Source organism: Manis javanica, chromosome 8 (genome assembly GCF_040802235.1).
Source record: "Manis javanica isolate MJ-LG chromosome 8, MJ_LKY, whole genome shotgun sequence".
In the NCBI taxonomy this organism is placed as follows: Eukaryota; Metazoa; Chordata; class Mammalia; order Pholidota; family Manidae; genus Manis; species Manis javanica.
In genome coordinates this window covers 111,142,934-111,165,130 of record NC_133163.1, presented here as the reverse complement: position 1 = coordinate 111,165,130, position 22,197 = coordinate 111,142,934, and the positions used below count along the sequence as shown (strand labels likewise).

Below are 22,197 nucleotides of genomic sequence, written 5' to 3'. Positions count from 1 at the left end.
GTCTGAAGAAGCAAAAACAATAATACAGGAAGTTGCATGCTCCCTTATGTTCATTGTAGCATTATTTACAATAGCTAAGATAGGAAACAACCTAAATATCCATTGACAGATGAATGGATAAAGAAGCAGTAATACACACACATGCATGTGCACACAAACACACACATGCACACACATGAATACTACCTGGTCATAACATAATAATGAAATATTGGAATTTGTGACAACATAGATGAACGGATAAAGAAGCAGTCACACACACACACACACACACACATACACACACGTACATTAATACTACTTGACCATAACAAAAGAATGAAATATTGGCATTTGTGACAACATAGATAGAACTCTAGGGTATTAATACCAAGTGAAATAAGTCAGAGAAACACAAACACCACATGATACCATTTATAAGTGGAATCTAAAAACTAGAACAAACAAAACCAAGTAAAACTGAGACTTACAATGCAGAGAACAGAATAGTGGTTGCCAGAGAGCTTTAATGGGGAAGGGGGCAAAATGGATGAAGAGGTACAAACTTCCAGTTATGAAATAAATACATTGTGAGAATGTAAAGTACACCATGGGGCATGTAGTAAGTAATACTGCATTAAATTTGTATGATGAGGTAGTACCTAGACTTACTGTGATCAATTTACAGTATATACAAATGTCACTATGTTGTACACATGAAATTAATATGATGCTGTATGTCATTTCTACTTCAGTTTAAAAAAAAAGAAATACCTGTTATACTTAATAATAAAAGTCAACATTCCCTTGAAAAAGTGGGAAAAATATTAGAAGCCATGTCACACAAAATACCAGTAAATTATTTGCAGATGACATGATACTATACATAAAAAACCCTAAAGACTCCACCCCAAAACTACTAGATCTGATATCGGAATACAGCAAAGTTGCAGGATACAAAATGAACACACAGAAATCTGTGGCTTTCCTATACACTAACAATGAGCCAACAGAAAGAGAAATCAGGAAAACAACTCCATTCATAATTGCATCAAAAAAAATAAAATACCTAGGAATAAACCTAACCAAAGAAGTGAAAGACTTATACTCTGAAAACTACAAGTCACTTTTAAGAGAAATTAAAGGGGACACTAACAGATGGAAACTCATCCCATGCTCATAGCTAGGAAGAATTAATATTGTCAAAATGGCCATCCTGCCCAAAGCAATATACAGATTTGATGCAATCCCTCTCAAATTACCAGCAACATTCTTCAATGAACTGGAACAAATAATTCAAAAATTCATATGGAAACACCAAAGACCCTGAATAGCCAAAGCAATCCTGAGAAAGAAGAATAAAGTAGGGGGGATCTCACTCCCCAACTTCAGGCTCTACTATGAAGCCATACTAATCAAGACAATTTGGTACTGGCACAAGAACAGAGCCACAGACCAATGGAACAGACTAGAGAATCCAGACATTAACCCATATATGGTCAATTAATATTTGATAAAGGAGCCATGGACATACAATGGCGAAATGACAGTCTCTTCAACAGATGGTGCTGGCAAAACTGGACAGCTACATGTAGGAGAATGAAACTGGACCATTGCCTAACCCCATATACCAAAGTAAACTCAAAATGGATCAAAGACCTGAATATAAGTCATGAAACCATTAAACTCTTGGAAAAAACATAGGCAAAAATCTCTTACACATAAACATGAGTGACCTCTTCTTGAACATATCTCCCCGGGCAAGGAAAACAACAGCAAAATTGAACAAGTGGGACTATATTAAGCTGAAAAGCTTCTGTACAGCAAAAGACACCATCAATAGAACAAAAAGGAACCCTACAGTATGGGAGAATATATTTGAAAATGACAGATCTGAGAAAGGCTTGACGTCCAGAATATATAAAGAGCTCACACGCCTCAACAAATAAAAAATGAATAACCCAATTAAAAAATGGGCAGAGGAACTGAACAGACAGTTCTCCAAAAAAGAATACAGATGGCCAACAGGCACATGAAAACATGCTCCACATCACTAATTATCAGAGAAATGCAAATTAAAACTACAATGAGGTATCACCTCACACCAGTAAGGATGGCTGCCATCCAAAAGACAAACAACAACAAATGTTGGCGAGGCTGTGGAGAAAGGGGAACCCTCCTACACTGCTGGTGGGAATGTAAATTAGTTCAACCATTGTGGAAAGCAGTTTGGAGGTACATCAAAATGCTCAAAACAGACTTACCATTTGACCCAGGAATTCCACTCCTAGGAATTTACCCTAAGAATGCAGCAATCAAGTTTGAGAAAGACAGATGCACCCCTATGTTTATCGCAGCACTATTTACAGTAGCCAAGAATTGGAAGCAACCTAAATGTCCATCGATAGATGAATGGATAAAGAAGATGTGGTACATATACACAATGGAATACTATTCAGCCATAAGAAGAGGGCAAATCCTACCATTTGCAGCAACATGGATGGAGCTGGAGGGTATTATACTCAGCGAAATAAGCCAAGCGGAGAAAGAGAAATACCAAATGATTTCACTCATCTGTGGAGTATAAGAACAAAGGAAAAACTGAAGGAACAAAACAGCAGCAGAATCACAGAACTCAAGAATGGACTAACAGGTACCAAAGGGAAAGGGACTCTGGAGGATGGGTGGGTAGGGAGGGACAAGGGGGGAGAAGAAGCGGGGTATTAAGATTAGCATGCATGGGGGGGTGGGAGAAAGGGGAGGGCTGTACAACAGAGAAGACAAGTAGTGACTCTACAACATTTTGCTATGCTGATGGACAGTGACTGTAAAGGGGTTTATAGGGGGGACCTGGTATAGGGGAGAGCCTAGTAAACATAATATTCATCATGTAAGTAGATTAATGATAACAAAAAAAAAAAGCAGTTCCTGTGTGGTGACCTCCAATGAGTTCTACACAATGGTATGAAGGGCATATAAAAGGGTAGGCAAAGAATTTATTTGTGCTTATACAGAGGATCAAAGCCTAATTTGGCTACCCCGAAAATGAACTAAGATACGATATGAAAAAGAACTTCCAACATCAGCACTCTCTGGAAGACTCATGCAAGAAGATGATCATCAAAAAACCCCAATAAAGATCCATGCACTGCTACAGATGTAGATGCACTCATCCCACCGGTTGTTGGACTTGCCATGGGAATGAAGAAGGAGATATCTAAGCTGGCCTGTGCATACAGTAAAACAACAAATCTGACTGGATCTATACTGTTGGAACTCAACCAAGAATTAGGAGAAGTGCAAGTTGTAGCGCTCCATAATCTTACAACTACAGACTATTTACTGTTAAAAGAACATATGGGATGTGAACAGTCCCCAGGAATGGGTTGTTTTAAATTGTCTGATTTCTCTCAGACTGTTCAAGTTCAGTTGGACAATATCCACCATATCATAGATAAGTTTTCACAAATGCCTAAGGTGCCTAACTGGTTTTCTTGGTTTCACTGGAGATGGCTGGTAATTATAGGTATGCTTTGGTTATGTAACTGTATTCCTATTATGTTAATGTGTGTGTGCAATTTAATTAGTAGTTTAAAACCTATACATGCTTAAGTTACTCTACAAGAAGATATGTCAAAGAAATAATCAATCTTCCCATGTTTTCTTCCGCCTGCAACTTCTATAGCTTTTCTTCTTCCTTCCTAATTATAACCCCTAAATAAAATTCGTGCCTCTTATCAAATTTACCGTGTATCACAATTCTTCCAAGTGGTAAAGATACCTCAAGACAAATGCTGGGCATAGAAGCCACAGGGCATAAATATGCAAAGAAGTAAAAAACTAACCCTTTCAAACAGTAAGGCTTCTCTCTCACTTACCAACTTTACATTTCCCTGTATGGCCCCGGAAGATGACTGGTTAGCTAGAGATGGGTAAGATTCCTCAAGGGAGGAACAACCTAAGACAGGCACAGTCGCAGGAGGGCATCAGATGAGAAATTGGGGATCAACAGAGGTGAGGCTTAGAACACCCCCCCCACCTGCCCCGCTGTTCTGAGAGAAATCTGCTGCATCCGTGGATGTTTTATTGCCCTTGTCTAGCTTGGATTAACACATAGTCTACAGGCACACACCTGATCATCTACATTTGCTCTCTTACAACACTAAACTATATTTTCTACCTTTATCTTTGCATCTACCTACCACTTCAGCATTTTATTAAAAATAATAATAAAAAAGAGAGAAATGTGGTATCCACATATAAATCAAGTATAAAAATCAAACGAATATTCATATTTGAACTGACTGTTTATAGTTCATAATGCATGATCAAAACCGAAAGTTTCTGTGATGACTGCCCTTGTACTATTCACCATGTAACTTATTCACTATGTAAGAATTTGTTCTCCATGTAAGAACTTGTTCGTTATGCTTCAGAAGATTGGAGTCTGATGAAAATTAGGCCTGGGGTGGATTAATGATTATACATTGAACATTGAGTCCCCTATACAGAATTTTATTGTTGTTAACAACCATTTGATCAATAAATAGGAGAGATGCCCTCACAAAAAAAAAAAAAAAAGTACACACTTCCAATTGTAAAATAAATAAGTAACCGGGATGTAATGTATAGCATAAGGAATATGGTCAAAATATTGTAACAACTTGGTATGGTGATAGTTGGTACCTAGAATTATCATGTATATAAATCTTGAATCACTGTGTTGTACACCTGAAACTAATGTAATACTGTGTGTCAACTACCCTTCAATAAAAAATAATTATCAAAAAAAAAAAATACCAGTAAGTATATAAATGGTCAGTAAGCATATTAAAGACATTTGACCACACCAGTTACCAAGGAAATGTAAGTTAAGCCACAATGATATATACCAATTTTATCGGCTAAATTAAAAAGATTCACAATACCTATTGCTGGTGAGGATCAGAACAACTGGAACTTCTGTTGCTGGTGGGAACTTTCAAGTATATAATCACTTCAGGAAACAGTCTCATAAGTTCTTGTAAAATTAAACATACTTTTATTATATGATCCAGGAATTCTAGTAGGTTTTTCCTCAAGAAAAGTGAAAACATGTTCATAGAAATATTTTAACATGAATGCTCAAAACACCTTTGTAATCATAACCCCAAACTGGAAACAGTCCAAATGCCCATCAGGATAAAAAAATGAATATACAAATTTTGGGATATCTATACAATGGAATACTACTCAGCTATTTATAGGGAAAAATACTACTGATGGATTTAAAGTGGGTGAATCTTGAGAACAGTATTCTGAGAGAAAGAAAGCAGACAACACACAGTATAACTCCATTTATATGATACTCTAGAAAAAGACAAGTCTTTGGTAATGAAGCGGATTAGTGGTTAGGGGCTAGGATTTGGGGAGACGGCAGGGATTGTCTGAAGAGGGTCTCAAGGGAACTTTTTGGGGTAATGGAAGTATCTCATTTGTAGTGGTATTTACTTGGGTTGTATAAATTTGTCAAAACTTGTTGAAATACTTAAAATGAGTGAATTTTCTTGCATGCAAATTATGCTCCAAAAAAGTTAAAGTAGTAATCATTTCACAAAAATTTAGAATGCCCAGATTAACGAAGAATAAACATCAAAAATTTTTTTTATTTAAAATTAAGTTTCTATATTGAAATTTATTTTTGTTCTTTGTATTTGAGATGTCTTTCTTTATTCATGTGTTCAGTCTGCTGTGTGTCAGGTACTTTTTAAGGGATTTGGCATGAAAATGGTCAGTCTGCTTACTCATTGTATATATAGACTGATTTGTCAAAAGTTTTTTCTAAGTGATTAATGATTTTTATGGAAATGGGAAAAAGTTTTGTCAAAATGTTTTTAATTATGTGTTAAAGTTGAATTTAAATGGTACTTTATGTATCAAGGATTCTGTAATAGGAAAACTTACTTGTAATACAGTGATACAGCTCTTTGGATGTAATGACCAGTTAATTTAATATTTTTAGGCTGTCTCTATTTTGGGAGATGAAGTCTTTAGATTCCAAATGACTCTGTATCCAGATGCCACAGAGGGAAAGGCCTATGCTGATATGTCTAAAGTAGATGGCAAAATTAGTCTCAAAGTGGGTTGTATTCAAATTGTTTATGTTCATAAGTTCTTCATGTCTGTTTTGGTAAGTTTGTCTTTAAATATATTTATTTCTCATCGAAGCCTAAATGTCTTTGACTATACATCGGAACCTAGATAGTCAAAATCTTTACTAACAGGACTGTGTGATCAATGCCCAAATCCTGAACAGAATATTTCATTTAAGAAAATAACCAAATGCATTGTTGTTATCATTGTTTACATTCTTTAACATTTCCATAGTTACGCATTTTAAAAATACTTGTTGATGTTTTAATTTAGGGCTTTTCACTGTAATTTGTTGTATGAAATACCCTTAAGTATTATTTAGCTAGAATAATTTTTAAAGGAACCCATCAGGCATTTGAAGGACTAATATTGAAACTTACAGCTTTTCATTATAACTGTTATCAACAAGACCATAAAATTCATTTCCTTTAGTTACTTATTACCGAGTAAGTGTCATGAGCTGAAGAATTTAAATCTTCCAATGCCTTTTACCAGAACTGTTAGTCAAAATTTGTAAGTCATGGATTTCCACCTAAATCATCATGCTTTAGTTTTTAGAAAGTAATTTTTTTTTGCAGGGGGGAATTTAAGTCGCTTAGAATCATTAATGGGTAAGCATGAAGAATATTGCTTCTAATCTTACTATGCTGATGGACAGTGACTGCAATGCGATGTGTGGTGGGGACTGAATAATATGGGTGTATATAGTAACCACAATGTTGCTCATGTGAAACCTTCATAAAATTGTGTATCAATGGTACCTTAATAAAAAAAAAGAATATTGCTTCCAAGTGATATTTTCTTCATTGGAAAAATTCTTTTTTTAGTTGAAATTGAGATGAAATGCATTTTGTTCTAAAAAAAAGAGGTTTTGGCACTTAATGATTGCCACATTGTAAATACTTAAGCATCTTTGCTTATGCTTAAGTACACTTTAAAAAAAATCTTTGCAAATAAGCTGGTAGTTCTTAGTTTCTAAGAATAAACTTTTTCCTGTGACCTAGAGGTACAAAATTGAACCTAATTGGGAGAAGTAAAGTGCTGTCCTCCTCCTCTTTTATTTAAATTGGAATTTAGAATGACCAACCATTCATGAGTAAAAGGGAGATTAAAAAAGAATTATTACCAACATTTGTCATAAAAACCAAATAATTTGGGAATACATAATGGAAGTTAAAGGACTCTTTCTTCCTAGATGTAACTATTGTTAATATCTCAGGTTGTATCTTTCTAGACTTTACATTCTCCATATACACTCCCATAAATAACATCTGTTTTATATTACATCTTCTATTTTAGTTTTTTTTTTAAGTGCTTTTTAAAGTTTTTCCTTTGTAAAATAAATGTTGTTTGGGGGGAACTCTAAATATCAATCTCTTCCAACAGAACTTCCTCAACAATTTCCAAACTGCCAAAGAAGCTTTGAGCACAGCCACAGTCCAGGCTGCAGAAAGAGCTGCTTCCAGCATGAAGGACTTGGCTCAGAAGAGTTTCCGCCTTTTGATGGATATCAACCTGAAAGCACCAGTTATTATCATTCCTCAGTCTTCAGTATCACCTAATGCTGTTATAGCTGATCTGGGTTTAATCAGAGTTGAAAACAAATTTAGCTTAGTTCCTATGGAACATTATTCTCTTCCTCCAGTTGTTGACAAAATGAACATCCAACTTACTCAGTTGAAGCTGTCCAGGTATAAATATATAATCCAACTGCGTTTATTACTTACTAGAAACAGAATTTTCATAGTATCTTTGCCAGGGGTAAAATATTCTTATCTGTGGGTCTCATTCCTTATTTCTTATAATTATGAAACCTTGACCATTGATTTTTGGTCAGTGGTTAATAGTAGTGCACCCCATAGAATCTTCATTTGTCTTGGTTTGTAATGTGATTTTTGTCCATTCTATTAAAATTTCCTATTATTAAATTATAGCTTATTCAATAATACTTAATTTAGATTTATTTATCTTTTTTACTTTGCATATAGCCATTTTCTGTAGATGGGAAAAATCTGAAAATTTAATAAAACTTAAGATTTACCTCTCATTTCCCAACTTTGTCACATTTCAGAATTTTCAGTGAGGTAGCTAAAGGATTATTCGTTCCAAATAGAAAGTGTTGGTTCTGTTGAATGATAAGCATACTTACTTGGTTATGCAAATGGCTGTTGGTAGACAAGTTCAAAATGACAATTATTATATATTTAAATTCTAGGATTGGTGAGTTTTTCCCTTTGATTCTGGAACACTATCAATAACAAAAAACTAAAGACTAAATAAGAGTATTACTTTCTTTGTCCTTCAACTTGAGGAGGACAAACCTTTGTATGCCATTTCACTAGTTGCTAATATTAGTCTTTATGAAAGATAAATAGTGTAAAAGTCAGACTTTATGAAATTTGTGTATTTGAAATTAGCATTACATAAGCTTTCTTTGTTTTAAATAGCTGTATGTAATTCATTTTGATTTGGATTGATGTGTGAAACAAAGCACGTTCTAAAAGAATTCTGATAGCAGCCTTTCGTGTTTAGGAAAATGCTGGGTGGAAACTGTTACACAGTATGACAGTCTTCATTTTAAAATGTGAATTTCAAAAATATAAAATAAATTCTTGTTTGTCTTTCAGAACTGTTTTGCAGACTGGCTTGCCACAACATGACATTGAAATTTTAAAACCAGTCAACATGCTTTTGTCCATACAGCGAAATTTAGCAGCAACATGGTACAAGCAAATTCCAGGGATGGAGATAAAAGGAAAACTAAAACCTATGCAGGTAAGTATATGTATAAGATGTGTGAAAATTGCTAGGTAGGCTCTTGTTATGGATTAGAGTACCATTCTCGTGTGCATCACAAGTGATTTATATTTTAAAAGGGAATACCCTGTTAAATGAAGTCATTCTACTTTCCCATACTTTTCTTTATTTCATTTTAGTCAGACATTTGGTAAAGTCAGCAAGTCTGAGATAAATCTACTGAAAAGATTATTAGTAATTTTGAAAAATTTAAGTTTTAAGGCAGTTAAATTGTAAGACTGATATTTAGATACCATATTCAAAGCACTAATAGTATTTTTAGGGTATAGAAGCACCATTTTAGTTAGAAAAAGGGACATTTTAAATAGGTGAATATGTTTATTTGGTGAGGATGTAAATACAGCAGTAGTTATAATAATGTAGTTACCAGGCCATTTGTAGGCTCACAGGAAGAGATGATACTGGTTGAAGATAGGAAGTATAGGAATCCTGTGGTTCTTGTGGGCCTGTTCGTGAAACTGTTGAAGCCAAATAGTAGGGCATATGTAGGGGAGGGAGTAACTAAACAAATAGAGTGTGTGAAAAACAAATAAAAATTGAGTAGTTCATGGGTTTTTGGTATTTGTGATAATTTCATAATCAGTTCTAAGATAAAATAGGAAGGTCAAAGGAGTATAGTTTTACTAAGGAAGAAGTTAAAATTGAAGTTTGTTTTAGGAATAAAAGGTTTCTGTGTGTGGTGTGAGTACATATATGAGCAAACCTGTCTATTTAGGGTATTTTATAGAGACTTCTCTCTTCCAAAGTATGAGACTCTTTTAATTTCCCCCTTACTGTTAAGAGATTAGATTCCAGGACAAATATTTGACATTTTTTTTTCCTTTCAAAGATTGTGTGGTTATAGGTTTGTTGAAAGCAAAAGAAAACCTAAATGAGTACCAGTAGGTGACTATGGAAGATTGTGTGGTTATAGGTTTGTCGAAAGCAAAAGCAAAACCTAAATGAGTACCAGTAGGTGACTATGGATCAAATTGTGGACATTATAAAGCAGATAAAGTGAGTGAATAGAACTATGCAATAAAAATACATATATATTAAGCATAAAATGGGAAAATTAGTTGCAAAATGATAATACGGTTCTATATTAGTTCAAAATTAAGTGGGACAGTGGGCAATGTTATATATTGTTTATAGGGGAATGCAGTAGTGGTAAATGTAAGAAAGCATCCATGGGAAGAATGGTCTATTCTTTCTCTGGGAAGGAAAGGAAAGAAGTAAACATGAGGCTTCAGCCATATCTATAATGCGGAAAAAGATCTGAAGGATATATAGCAATGTAGTAAGATTTGACAAAACTCGATGGTAGGTAGACTGGAGAGGTTTAGAGTATTTGCCATGCTTTTTCCTTTATGCTTAAAGTATTTCAAAAGAAGCAGGAAAAAATGTAACAGACCCAACAGTTTAACATCAAGGCATGATCATCATCTCAAATAAAAGGACTCCTGTTAAGTCAAGAATGCATCTATAGTGGGTTACGTCTCTGTTGTCTAATTTGTCAGCAGCAGTCTGGAGTGCAGCTGAGAAAGGGTATCAGGTAGATCAAATTAACAGTTCTTAAAGAACTGTGGGCCACCTCTCAGATTGTCCTTTAGACTTACTGAAGGACCAGTTTAAATATATGGTAAAGTTGTTTTTTCACCTACAGCAAACCACAGAAGTGCTGAAGTTAGCTGCTCTTCAGGCAGCTGTGGAATCTTGGTTGCTATCACAAGTGGGAATGTGGGAATGAATGAATACACAGGTAGATTCTGGGAAGTTAAAGTGACATCTGTTCTCTGAGAACTGGGGCTTGAGACAATCAAGAAATCCCTGCTCATTATCTTGTGCTAGTATCTTCCACTTTTCATTAAGGCTGGAAATCAGGCACTTTTCTGGCATTAGGGGCCTAATGTGGGGGATAGAGAGTTCAGTGGTGTTCAGACGAGAGGCTGTTGTGAATGTGTGCATGCTTGTGTGAATTTGTGTTTTTAAGTATTTGAAACAGGCCTTTTGGACCACTATATGTGTGAAAATGTACAAGAGATAAAAAGAATAAAGGGTTTAATTTAATCTAATTTTGATCCTAGCAGCCAGTAAAAGCTTCATTTGTTCTAGCTGCTTCATGTTGTTCTGTAGCCACCTATGAAGAGATATTATTCCTGTTTCAAAGTTAAAAAACTTGACTTAAGGAAGCTAAAAAACTTGGCCAACATTGCAGCTTGGAAGTGGTAGAGATGATATAGGTCTGCTTGATAAAAACTCTTGCTTTTTGCCGCATACGTCCTTTAATAAAGGTAGGAAATAAACAAGATGATCTGTGTTTTGGTTTCTAAAAATTCTTTGTCGATGCATTTGTTACTGTTCTAAGAGGCATTATTCTTGGTAAGTAAACAAATGTTATATGTATATCCATATGCATATACACTGAGAATAAGAGTTACATTGCAGGAGAGCATCTTTTTACTTCTTAGTAGAGACCAGAAATTAAACAACAGTCTTCCTGTATTGAGTTTTAGGAGAGTAAAGACTGTGGAGGAAGGAGCTGGTACTGTGGGAAAAGAGAAAGAGACAGAATGGAGATGAGACAAGGATGGGGGAGAGAGGCATACCCACAGGATGAGATAGACAGATAAATCGGGAAGAGTGACGGAGTGCCAGAGACGGGTTGGGTATGGGCGTAGGAGAAATGTCTCATACTGTAGATGATGAAATTCTTCTTTCGTGATATTTATGGTGCCCACTCTTTTTTTTAGTTAGATGAACAATTAGTTAATTTGAGGAATCATAAATTAAGACATAGATATGATATTCTGTATTTTTTAATTATTTTATATTGACAACAACTTGTTGGTTTCTAGGTTGCTCTCAGTGAAGACGACTTAACAGTTTTAATGAAAATTCTGTTGGAAAATCTTGGAGAAGCTTCTTCACAGCCAAACCCAACACAATCTACCCAGGAGGCTGTAAGAGTAAGAAAAGATGTTCTGAGTAGGCCTGACCACCTTAAAGGTAAATATATTGATGACGATTTTTGCTTTGATTATGAGAAAAATTAATTTTATATTTATATTTAGTGTTTTTTAATTGTCCAGCATGTGGTATGACCTGATTCAATATTGTATTATTTACTGTGGAAAATTGGCTGGGTCTGGGGCTGCCTTGAAGCACCCTGGGGAAGGAGATATGCTCACTGTCCACTACAGGGGAGGGGCCACCTATTGTTGCCTGCATGATGCATATTTGCCCTTTATTTGTGAAAACTGAATTTGCTGAAGTCAAAAGGTACTGAAGTGTTACATATTAAGACAAGAAGCAAACTAGGCATGCAGCATAATAAGTTCACAAAATGATTAACAGAGAAAAGTATCATACTCAGGTGATTGGCCCATGAGAAAGGATTCTTGTATAATAAGAGCTTTATCTGGCTTTATTTGAGCATGATATAGTCAGATACTTAAGGGAGTTTTCACATTACTAAAATAGAATCTTCTAAAAGCACTGAACCTTTTAAATTCAGCCATTTTTAAAAGATAATTTTTCTAACATGTAAGGCTCCTTCTTGCTTTCTTAAAACAGTTATATAGAATATAATTTCACCCTTTTTCATCAGTTATTAATGTGAATATCATGTTTTATTAAATAGGTTAATATTTAAACTATTTAATCCATGCTTAAAAAGTGATGAAGTACTCTTTGCCCTTACAATAATAAATGGCCTCAGACAGGTATGCTTTTATAATGCTTAGATCAATCAGCTATTACTTTGCCAGCAATAGGTAAAACTGCCAGTTAATAATACCATACCAAGACTGCTTCACCTATAGTTAGGCCCAGTGTGTTTTGAAATCAGGAAACAAACAACTAGAAAAGTGTGCAAAATAAGGTTTTTGGCTCAAGTAGATTGTTGTGAGTGCTACATGAGCTTAGTGAGGCCAGCATCTTCTTCCCAGGTTGGGTTCATGCCACTGTTTGGACAAATGCTTATTGCAGGCTGTTGCTATGGTTAGATAGGAGCTATGTACAGATCAATGAACTGTAGCAGGCAAGCTTTGTGCAGTTAATTATCTCATGGTCAGCTGTGGCCAATCTGCTTATTTGGTTCTGGCTATATAGTTAATGTGGTACTTGGTAAGACTTGTGAGTTCAGATGAGTTGCAAAGATGATGAAGATTGGAATGCAAATTATTTTCAGGAAAAGTGAAGAAAAAAAAATCCCAGCATTTTCCAACTTTATATGGTTAAGGTTATGCAATGTTTGCTCTTCTAGTAACTTGTAAGAAGACTTTTCTATACATAATCAAAGAATAGAATCAATTTCCAGAAGATATAAAATCACTTTGTAAACATGATTGAAAACATTACCTATTCTTATAAAAAGTTTCTGCCGAAAGATGAGGAAAAAGACTAAATAACTTGTTGAAGTCTCTTTTACCTCAGAATTCCAAAGGCTTCCTGTCCCACATTGTATTTGAGCTTATATTTGAGCTCTGTTTGACTCTGCTATTGAATTATATTCTGTTCTTCGTATAAAAGTATGAGTTGGATCATATAGGTAAACAAAGACAGTGAGAATTGCACTGTTAGCAAAGGATTTGTTACTGATGTGCTCTCTGTTCTAGGATAAATATTTTACTTTTCTGTGTCTCCAATTTCATAATCTCTTGAGAATGGCTTGCCACTATTTAGGTGAAATACTTTAATAATCATAAACTACTCTGTAATTAGTCTTGCATTGGAGGGGCATTTTTAAAAAGTTGCCTTGATACTCTCTTTCCAGGATCCCTTCTGTTTGTTTGTTTTTTTTTTAAATAAAATGGTCTGCCTCTGTTACTTTGCCCTGTTTTAAATATATATGGAATAAATCATTGCTATTTTAATTGTCTCATAAAAAGACTTAAAGAGAAAGTATGATATAAATTTAAAATAAATTATTATCCTAAGTATTTAAATATGTGTAAGATCATGTACCTATTTAGAAACTTTTTATTTTTTATATTTCTGTTTGGACCATCAGAACAAGAAGATTTAACTGACTCAGAGCTTTCTGTGGATCAGAATGTCACTCTCGAATTTGACTTCCACTTTGACTCTCTGTCAGTTGTCCTTTATCACAATGATACCAAGCAGGTATGTAGTAAATTTTTCTATTTGAAAATAAATATTTACATCTTGATATTCAGTTTTAGGATATTGGCATGTTTTGATGTGACTATTCATTTAAACAATTAACATGTCTGTTAAATTCTGTTTAGCTTACAGAATTTGCATTTATCTTGCTTTCTGTCTTCATTTTGTTAATGTTTCTAATCTTACTAGGCTAAGGACAAGTTTTTATTTCTTTCCAAGTAACACAGCCCTAAAAACTTATATCCATCTCTAGTAGAAGATGTTTATATATGTATAATTAATTATGTGTACAATTCTATTGCATAGCTAGACATATATGCATATGCAACTATTTAAGGTAAATAATTTTAGTAGTGACTTTGGAACCTTAGAGGATTTAAAAAAAATTTTTGATTTTCCATGATATATATAAGCATTAATTATGTTTCCTTTTTTATTGAAGTATAGTTGATACACAATCTTATATTGGTTTCAATTATACAACACAGTGGTTTAGCAGTTACCCATATTATTAAACTGTCACCCCATCTAGTGCAGTTACTATCTGTCAACATTGATGTTACATAATCATTGGCTATATTCTCCATGCTGTACTGCCATCCCTGCGACCAACTTATATAATGATTGAGAATTTGGTGCCCCTTTATCCCTTTCCCCACCCACTCACCCTAACCGCTTCCCCATGGTAACCATCAGTCACTTCTCAGTGTCTGTGAGTCTGTTGCTATTTTGTTCATTCCATTTTGTTTTATTTTTAGATTCCACAAATTAGTGAAATCATGTGGTATTTATCTTCCCCTGCCTGGCTTATTTCACTTAGCATAATACCCTCTAGGTCCATCCATGTTGTCACAAATGGCAGGGTTTCTTCTTTTATGGCTGAATAATATTCCATTGTATATCGGTACCATATCTTGTTTATCCATTCATCTGACATTTTGATTGCTTCTGTATCTTGGCTATTGTACATAATGTGGCAATAAACATAGGGGTACATAAATCTTGGGTAAATTCCTACAAGTGGAGTTACTAGGTCTTACAGTATTTCTACTTCTAGTTTTTTGAGAAAACTCCATCCTGCTTCCCACAGTGGCTTCAACAGTTTATCCCACCAACAGTGCAGGAGGATTCCCTTTTCTCCACATCCTCACCAGCACTTTTTATTTCTTGTCTTTTAAATAGTGGCCATTCTCACTGCTGTGAGGTGATACTTCATTGTGGTTTTGATTTGCATTTCCCTGATAATTAGTGATTTGGAGCATCTTTTCATGTGCCTGTTGGCCACTTATATGTCTTCTTTGGAAAAATGTCTGTTCAGATCCTCTGCCCATTCTTTAATCAGGTTATTTGTTTTTTGGGTGTTAAAGCATGTATGTTCTTTATATATTTTGGATGTTACTCCTTATCAGGTAAGTTGTTTATGCATATAATCTCCCAAAAAAGAGTGCCTTTTTGTCCTGCTGCTGATGTCCTTTGAGGAACAGAAGCTTTTTAGTGTGATGTAGTCCCACCTGTTCATTTTTGTTTCCCTTGCCCGAAAATATATGCCCAGAAAATAATTGCTCATGCTTTATGTTCAAGAAATTTTTGCCTATGTTTTCTTCTAAGAGTTTTATGGTTTCATGTCTTAAATTTAGTAAAAAAAAGTTTACTTTTGTGTATGGAGTTAGACAGTAATCCAGCTTCATTCTCTTGCATGTAGATGCTCAGTTTCTCTAACACCAGCTGTTGGAGTGTCTTTTCCCCATTGTATATTCATGACCCATCATTTATTAATTGACCATATATATGTGGATTTATATCTGGGCTCTCTATTCTGTTCCATTGATCTATGATTCTGGTCTTCTGCTAGTACCATTCTGTTTTGATCACTTTGTAGTATAACTTGAAACCAGGGAGCATAATACCCCCAGCTTTGTTTTTCTTTCTCAGGACTGCTTTGCCTTTTTGGGCACCTTCTGTGGTTCTGTATGAATTTTAGGATTATTTGCTCTAGTTCATTGAAAAATACAAAAACATTGGTATTTTGATAGGGCTTGTATTGAATCTGTAAACTGCTTTGGGCAGGATGGCCATTTTGGCAGTATTCTTCCTATCCATAAGCATGGGATAAATTTCCATTTACTGGTGTCTTCTTTAATTTCCCTCATGAGTGTCTTTTAGTTTTCAGAGTACAGGTCTTTCACCTCTTGGTTAGGTTTATTCCTAGGTGGTTTTTTTTTTATGCAATTGTAAATGGAATTGTTTTCCTGATTTCTCTTTCTGCTAGTTTGTTCTTAGTATAAAGGAATGCAGCATATTTCTGTGTATTAATTTTTATCCTTCAACTTTGCTGAATCTAGTTATTCTAATAGTTTTTTGGTGGAGTCTTTAGGGTTTTCTATGCACAGTATCATATGTCATCTGCAAATACTGGCAGTTCTACTTCTTCCTTTACCAAGTTGGATGCCTTTTATCTCTATCTTGTCTGATTGCCTTGGCTAGGATTTCTGGTACTATGATGAATAAAAGTGATGGGAGTGGACATCCTTGTCTTGTTCCTGACCTTAGAGTAAAAGCTTTTAGCTTTTGCCATTGAACATCATGTTAACTGTGGGTTTTTCATATAGCCTTTATTATGTTGTGGTCCACTGTGTCTATACCCATTTTGTTGATATTTTTTATCATAAATGATTCTTAAATTTTGTCAAATACTTCTTCAGTATCTATTGAGATAATCATATGGTTTTATCCTTTTTTGTTGTTGTTAATGTGGTCTATCACATTGATTGATTTATGAATATTGTACCATCGTTGCATCCCTGGAATGAATCCCACTTGGTTGTGATGGATGATCCTTTTGGTGTATTTTTGAATTTGGTTTGCCAAGTTTTTGTTGAAGATTCTTGCATCTATGTTTATCAGGGATATTGGTTTATAATTTTCTTTTTTGTAGTGTCTCTGGTTTTGGTATTAGAGTGATGCTGCCTCATAGAATGAGTTTGGAAGTATTCCCTTCTCTTCTACTCTTTGAAATACTTTAAGAAGGATGGGTATTAGCTCCTCTTTAAATGTTTGGTAGAATTCATCTGTGAAGCTATCTGGACCTGGACTTCCATTTGTTGGGAAGTTTTTGGTTACCAATTCAATTTTGTTACTGGTAATTGGTGTGTTTAGATTATCTGCTTCTTCCTGGGTCAGTCTTGGAAGGTTGTACTTTTCTAGGAATTTGTCCATTTCTTCTAGGTTGTCCAATTTATTGGCATCTAATTTTTATAGAATTCTCTAATAATTCTTTGAATTTCTGTGCTCTCAGTTGTGACAGTTCCTTTTTTTATTTCTTTGTTTCCTCTTTTTCTCTTGATAAGTCTGGCCAGAAGTTTGTCTATTTTATTAATTTTCTGGAAGAACCAGCTCTTGGTGTCACTGATTTTTTTCCCCTAGTGATTATTTCTTCTCTATTTTATTTATTTCTGCTCTGATCTTTATTATGTTCCTCCTAGTAACTTTGTGTTTCATTTTTCCTTCTTTTTCTAGTTTCTTTAGTTGTGAGTTTAGACTGTTAATTTGGGATTTTTCTTGCTTCTTGAGGTAGTCCTATATGCTGTGTACTTCCCTCTTAGAACAGCTTTTGCAACATCTCACAAATTTTGAGCTGTTGTATTTTTGTTTTCTTTTGTCTCCATGTATTGCTTAATTTCTACTTTGAATCAGTCATTGATCTATTGATTATTTAGGAGCATGTTGTTCAGCTTCCATGTATTTATGGGGTTTTTTTTTGTTTTCTTCATGTAATTTATTTCTAGTTTTGTACCATTGTGGTCTTGAGAAGTTGCTTGATACAATTTCAATCTTTTTGAATTATTGAGGTCTTTTTGTGTTCTAGTATGTGATATATATGATCTGTTCTGGAGAATATTCCTAGTGTACTTGAGAAAAATGTATATCCTGCTGCTTTTGGGTGGAGTGTTCTGTAGATATCTGTTAAGTCCATCTGATCCACTGTGTTGTTCCGTGCCTTGTTTCCTTATTTAGTTTCTGGCTGGATGATCTGTCCATTGATGGAAGTGGTGTGTTAAGGTCCCTTAATATGGTTCAGTTTCACTCTAATTCTCTCTTTAGTTCTCTTATTTAGTTCTCACATATTTAGGTGCTCCTATGTTGGGTGCATAGATAATTATATTTGATATAGCCCCTGATTGGACTGATTCCTTTATAATTATGTAATGTCCTTCTTTGTCTCTTGTTCCTTTCTTTGTTTTGAAGTCTATTTTGTCTGATGTAAGTACTGCTATTCCTTCTTTTTTCTCCCTGTTATTTGCATGAAGTATCTTTTTCTATCCCTTCACTTTCAGTCTATGTATGTCTTTTGAGTCTGAAATGAGTCTCCTGTAGGCAGCATATTGAGGAGTCTTGTTTCTTTATCCATTCTACCTCTCGGTGTCTTTTGATGGTTATTCAACCCATTTACATTTAAAGTAGTTATTGATAGGTGTGTACTCATTGCCATTTTATTAATCGTTTTCTGGTTGTTTTTGTAGTTCCTCTCGGTTACTTTCTTCTTCTTTTGTACTCTTGTTATTTGATGGTTTTCTTTAGTATTGTGATTCAATTTCTTTTCTTAAATTTTTGTGAATATATTACAGGTTTTAGTTTTGTGGTTACCATAAAGTTTATGAATAGTTTCCTAAATATATAACAGTCTATATTAAGTTGAAGGTCACTCAATTTCAAACACAATCTAAAAATACTTCTTTTTTATTCTTCCTCCTCCATGCTTTATGTTTTAGATGTCATAATCTACATTTTTTGTGTATCCCTTGACTGATTTTGTGTATAGCTGGTTTTACTACTTTTGTTTTAATTTTATACTTGCTCGATAAGTAATTGGTCTACTACCTTTACTGTGTGTTTATTTTCACTGGTGAAAACTATTTAACCTTGGAAACATTTCCATCTGCAGAAGTCCCTTTAAAATCCTGTAATACGGGTTTAATGGTTATAAATTCCTTCAGCCTTTGTTTATCTGGGGAATGTTTACCTCTTCAAATTTGAATGATAATCTTGCTGGGTAGAGGATTCTTGGTTGAAGGTCCTTCTGTTTCAATACATTAAATACTTCATGCTACTCCCTTCTGGCCTGCAGAGTTTCTGCTGGGAAGTCTGCTGATAGCTTGATGGGGTTTCCCTTATAAGATTTTTTTTGCCTCTCTTTAGCTGTCTTCAGTACATTCTCTTTACTCTTACTCTTTGCTGTTGTAATTATTACATGTCTTGACATTGTCTTCCTGGGGTTCTTTTTGTTAGGGGCTCTCTGTGCTTCCAGGACCTGGGTGTCCATTTCTGTCCCTAGATTGTGGGAGTTCTCAGCAGTTATTTCTTTAAAGAGATTTCCTACTCCTTTGTCTCTATTCTCCTTTTGGTACCCCTATAATGTGAATATCGTTTCATTTGGAGTTGTCACACAGCTCTCTTAGCATCCTCTCATTTCTAGAGATTGTTTTTTTCTCTCTGTTCCTCAGCTTCATCATTTTCCTGGTCTCTAATTTCCATTTGTAGATTGTCTTCTCTACTTGCAACAGTCTATTATTCATTCCCTCCATTGTATTTTTCATTTCAGTTACTGAATTCCTTAGCTGAGTGGCTCTTTTTCAGTTCTTCTTTGTTGAATTCCTTCTTGAGATAATCAGTACTTTCACAGATCAGTGTGTATATTTATGACTGTTATTTTAAAATCTTTATCAAGAAGATTTGTGATCTCTATTCCATTTAGCCCTCTTTCTGGTATCTTATCCTGTAGTCTTGCTTGGAACATACTTCTCTGCCTCATTTTGTGTGGGTTTCAGGGTTTTTTTCTTCCTTTGTATTATATAGATCTTCTATGCCTCCTGGTCTAGTGAGTAATGGCTTTATGGGGAAGGCTTTCTTGTGATGCCCAGAAGCTCAAGACTCTACTCACCAGTGCCTGGCTCTCCTTTTAGTGGAGCCCCAGTTGCTGTTCGTGGGCTATGGGCAAGTCTGCCCTTCTGCCTGTTTGTTAGCAGTGGCTGATTTCTGTCAGCAGAGTCTGGCAGTTTGCCTCAGCAGGCCCTTTGTGAGCTGAGCAGTCTTGCTGGTGCTGGGATTGTTGTGGGCAGGCTGCCCTCTGCCTGCCCTGCAGTGATGGCAGTGCTGCTGGGCTAATGGGGTTGGCAGGGCATGTGTGCAGGGAAACGTGGGTGGGGCTGGGCTGCCAGTGAGGCATGAGTAGCAGTTGGCGCTTAGTCCCTCAGGTTCCTCCCAGTTGGGGGTTATAAAGGGCTGAGAAAGCTGGAAAATCCTCCCTCTGCCTGCCAACAGCAGAGTCTGTCCACTGCTGGGCTGAGCTGCCCAGGCAGGCACATGGGCTGGCGGGTGCACAGGGAAGTGCCTTGGGGCTAAGTCATCAGTGAGGGGGATGGAGTGTTTGGGGCTTTCACAAGTGCCTGACAAATTGGGTTAAGGGAGGGCTGAGGAAGTTTCCATCTGCTCTTTCTTTTGCAGAGAGAGCTCCATCTGACCCTCATCCCGCTGGTACCCTTCTTTCTGCTGGTAATTTATTTCAAACTGCTGCCTCTGTGTTGGATCTCAGAGAGACCAAGGGAGCTTGCCTGTCCTTCACAATAGGCAGTAGTCTCAGCCTCCCAGAGTGCTTCAACTCTGCCTGGTCTTCAGTTCCATTAATGACCAAAGCCTGGTGCAGTGAGGGCTTATGTTCCCAGGTCAGATCTCTAGGGCCAGGTGTGCAGAGTTCCTGAGCACTTATCCGCTCCCTGCTCTGTTCTTCCTCTTGCTTGTGGGCTGGGATGGGGGAATAGCTGGGGTCCCAATCTACTGTGGCTGTGCCACTTTACCCTTCTCTGTGTGGTCCTCTCTTCTTCACCAGGTGTAGGTGGTCTGTTCTGCAGTTTTGAGATGGTTTCCAGGGTTAGTTGTATTTGCTGTAGTTGGTTCCTTGATGTACACTGAACTTGTGACAATGTCTAAAATTGATTAAACATTGTGTGTGTGTGTGTGTTTGCCACCTTGCCTTCCTACTCTGCCATCTTTTTTCCCCCCTCAGTTGTTTCTATTGAATAAATTTTATACATAGTAGATATATATTATGGAAACTGATAATGAATTGAAGAAGCAAGGTCTAGTGCTATAATGATTTGAGCTAAATAATGTGTCAGTGGTATTTTAGAAAGCTATTTTTTTATTGTGTAGATAGTATCTTCTAACAAATGCTTCTTATGTCAATTGTCATATAATACTCATAATACATGTCATATGAAATACCAATAAACCTAAGTAATTATGGGTATTGTATCTGTTGTTAGTATCCATTCATATGTTATCTTACATTTCATACTGTTTTCTACAAATTATACAGTATTTCTACATTGTCACTGTTGAAACTTGGGCTACCATCTCTCATTTGTGCAATGAACTGCCTTAGTTTCTAGTAATTAATGTTAATGACAAGATCAGAAAATGACCTTAGGGAAAATGAACAATTAAATGTGTTCTTCATTTCATTTAGGTACCGTCATTCTAAAGGTCCTCAGCATTAGAATCTTGGTGTCATACTTACTTCTTTCTATGTTGACTTTTATTCATTTAGACCCTGAGTAGCATCAGTTTTTTTCTTTGAGTGACATTTGTTGTTTCCTGTCAGCTCTCTCTACTACTTTATTTGAAACTTACTGGCTCACACTTCTTGTACTGCAGTTGCTTCCTTGCTCATTGCTCTTTTTACTTTAATCAATTTTAGACATTGTCACAAGTTCAGTGTACTTAATGGATCTCATGTAGTCATTTACAGCTCTCATTCTACTTTAAAAACTTTCAGTATTATGTTATGTGAATTTTACTTCATTAAAAAAAATTCAGCGTCTCCAGATATCTACATCAGTAACCAACATGAGTGTTTGTGATCAGTAGATGTGCCACAGGTCAAATTACTAATAGTTATAGACCAGAAGTTTGTGAATTACTACATTTTCAAAAATTAAAGGCATTCCAAGTTTGCCAATAAGAATGTCATTCCGACATACTTGCATATAATATATTCTCTTGAGTGAGAGAAGAGTTATAACCATGTGCCACGAATTATACATTATGACTGATGTTCTTTATTTCTCTGAAGGTTTTTTTTTTTTTTTGCTTGGTTGGTTGAGTTTT

At 35.4% G+C, this 22,197-nt stretch overlaps 1 protein-coding gene across 7 annotated transcripts in view; it reads left to right on the top strand.

Moving 5' to 3' along the window:
• VPS13C (vacuolar protein sorting 13 homolog C) overlaps positions 1-22,197 on the top strand; it is a 196,400-nt gene that overhangs the window by 106,427 nt on the left and 67,776 nt on the right. For all 7 annotated transcript variants that reach the window (XR_012120726.1, XR_005057547.2, XR_005057550.2 and 4 more), the window contains 5 exons: positions 5,981-6,148; positions 7,498-7,802; positions 8,739-8,886; positions 11,766-11,916; positions 13,922-14,034. Coding sequence is in view for 4 of the 7 variants with exons in the window: in XM_037004257.2 (XP_036860152.2) it covers positions 5,981-6,148; positions 7,498-7,802; positions 8,739-8,886; positions 11,766-11,916; positions 13,922-14,034 (885 nt within the window). In the remaining 3 variants the exon portion in view is untranslated. The remainder of the gene's footprint in view (positions 1-5,980; positions 6,149-7,497; positions 7,803-8,738; positions 8,887-11,765; positions 11,917-13,921; positions 14,035-22,197) is intronic.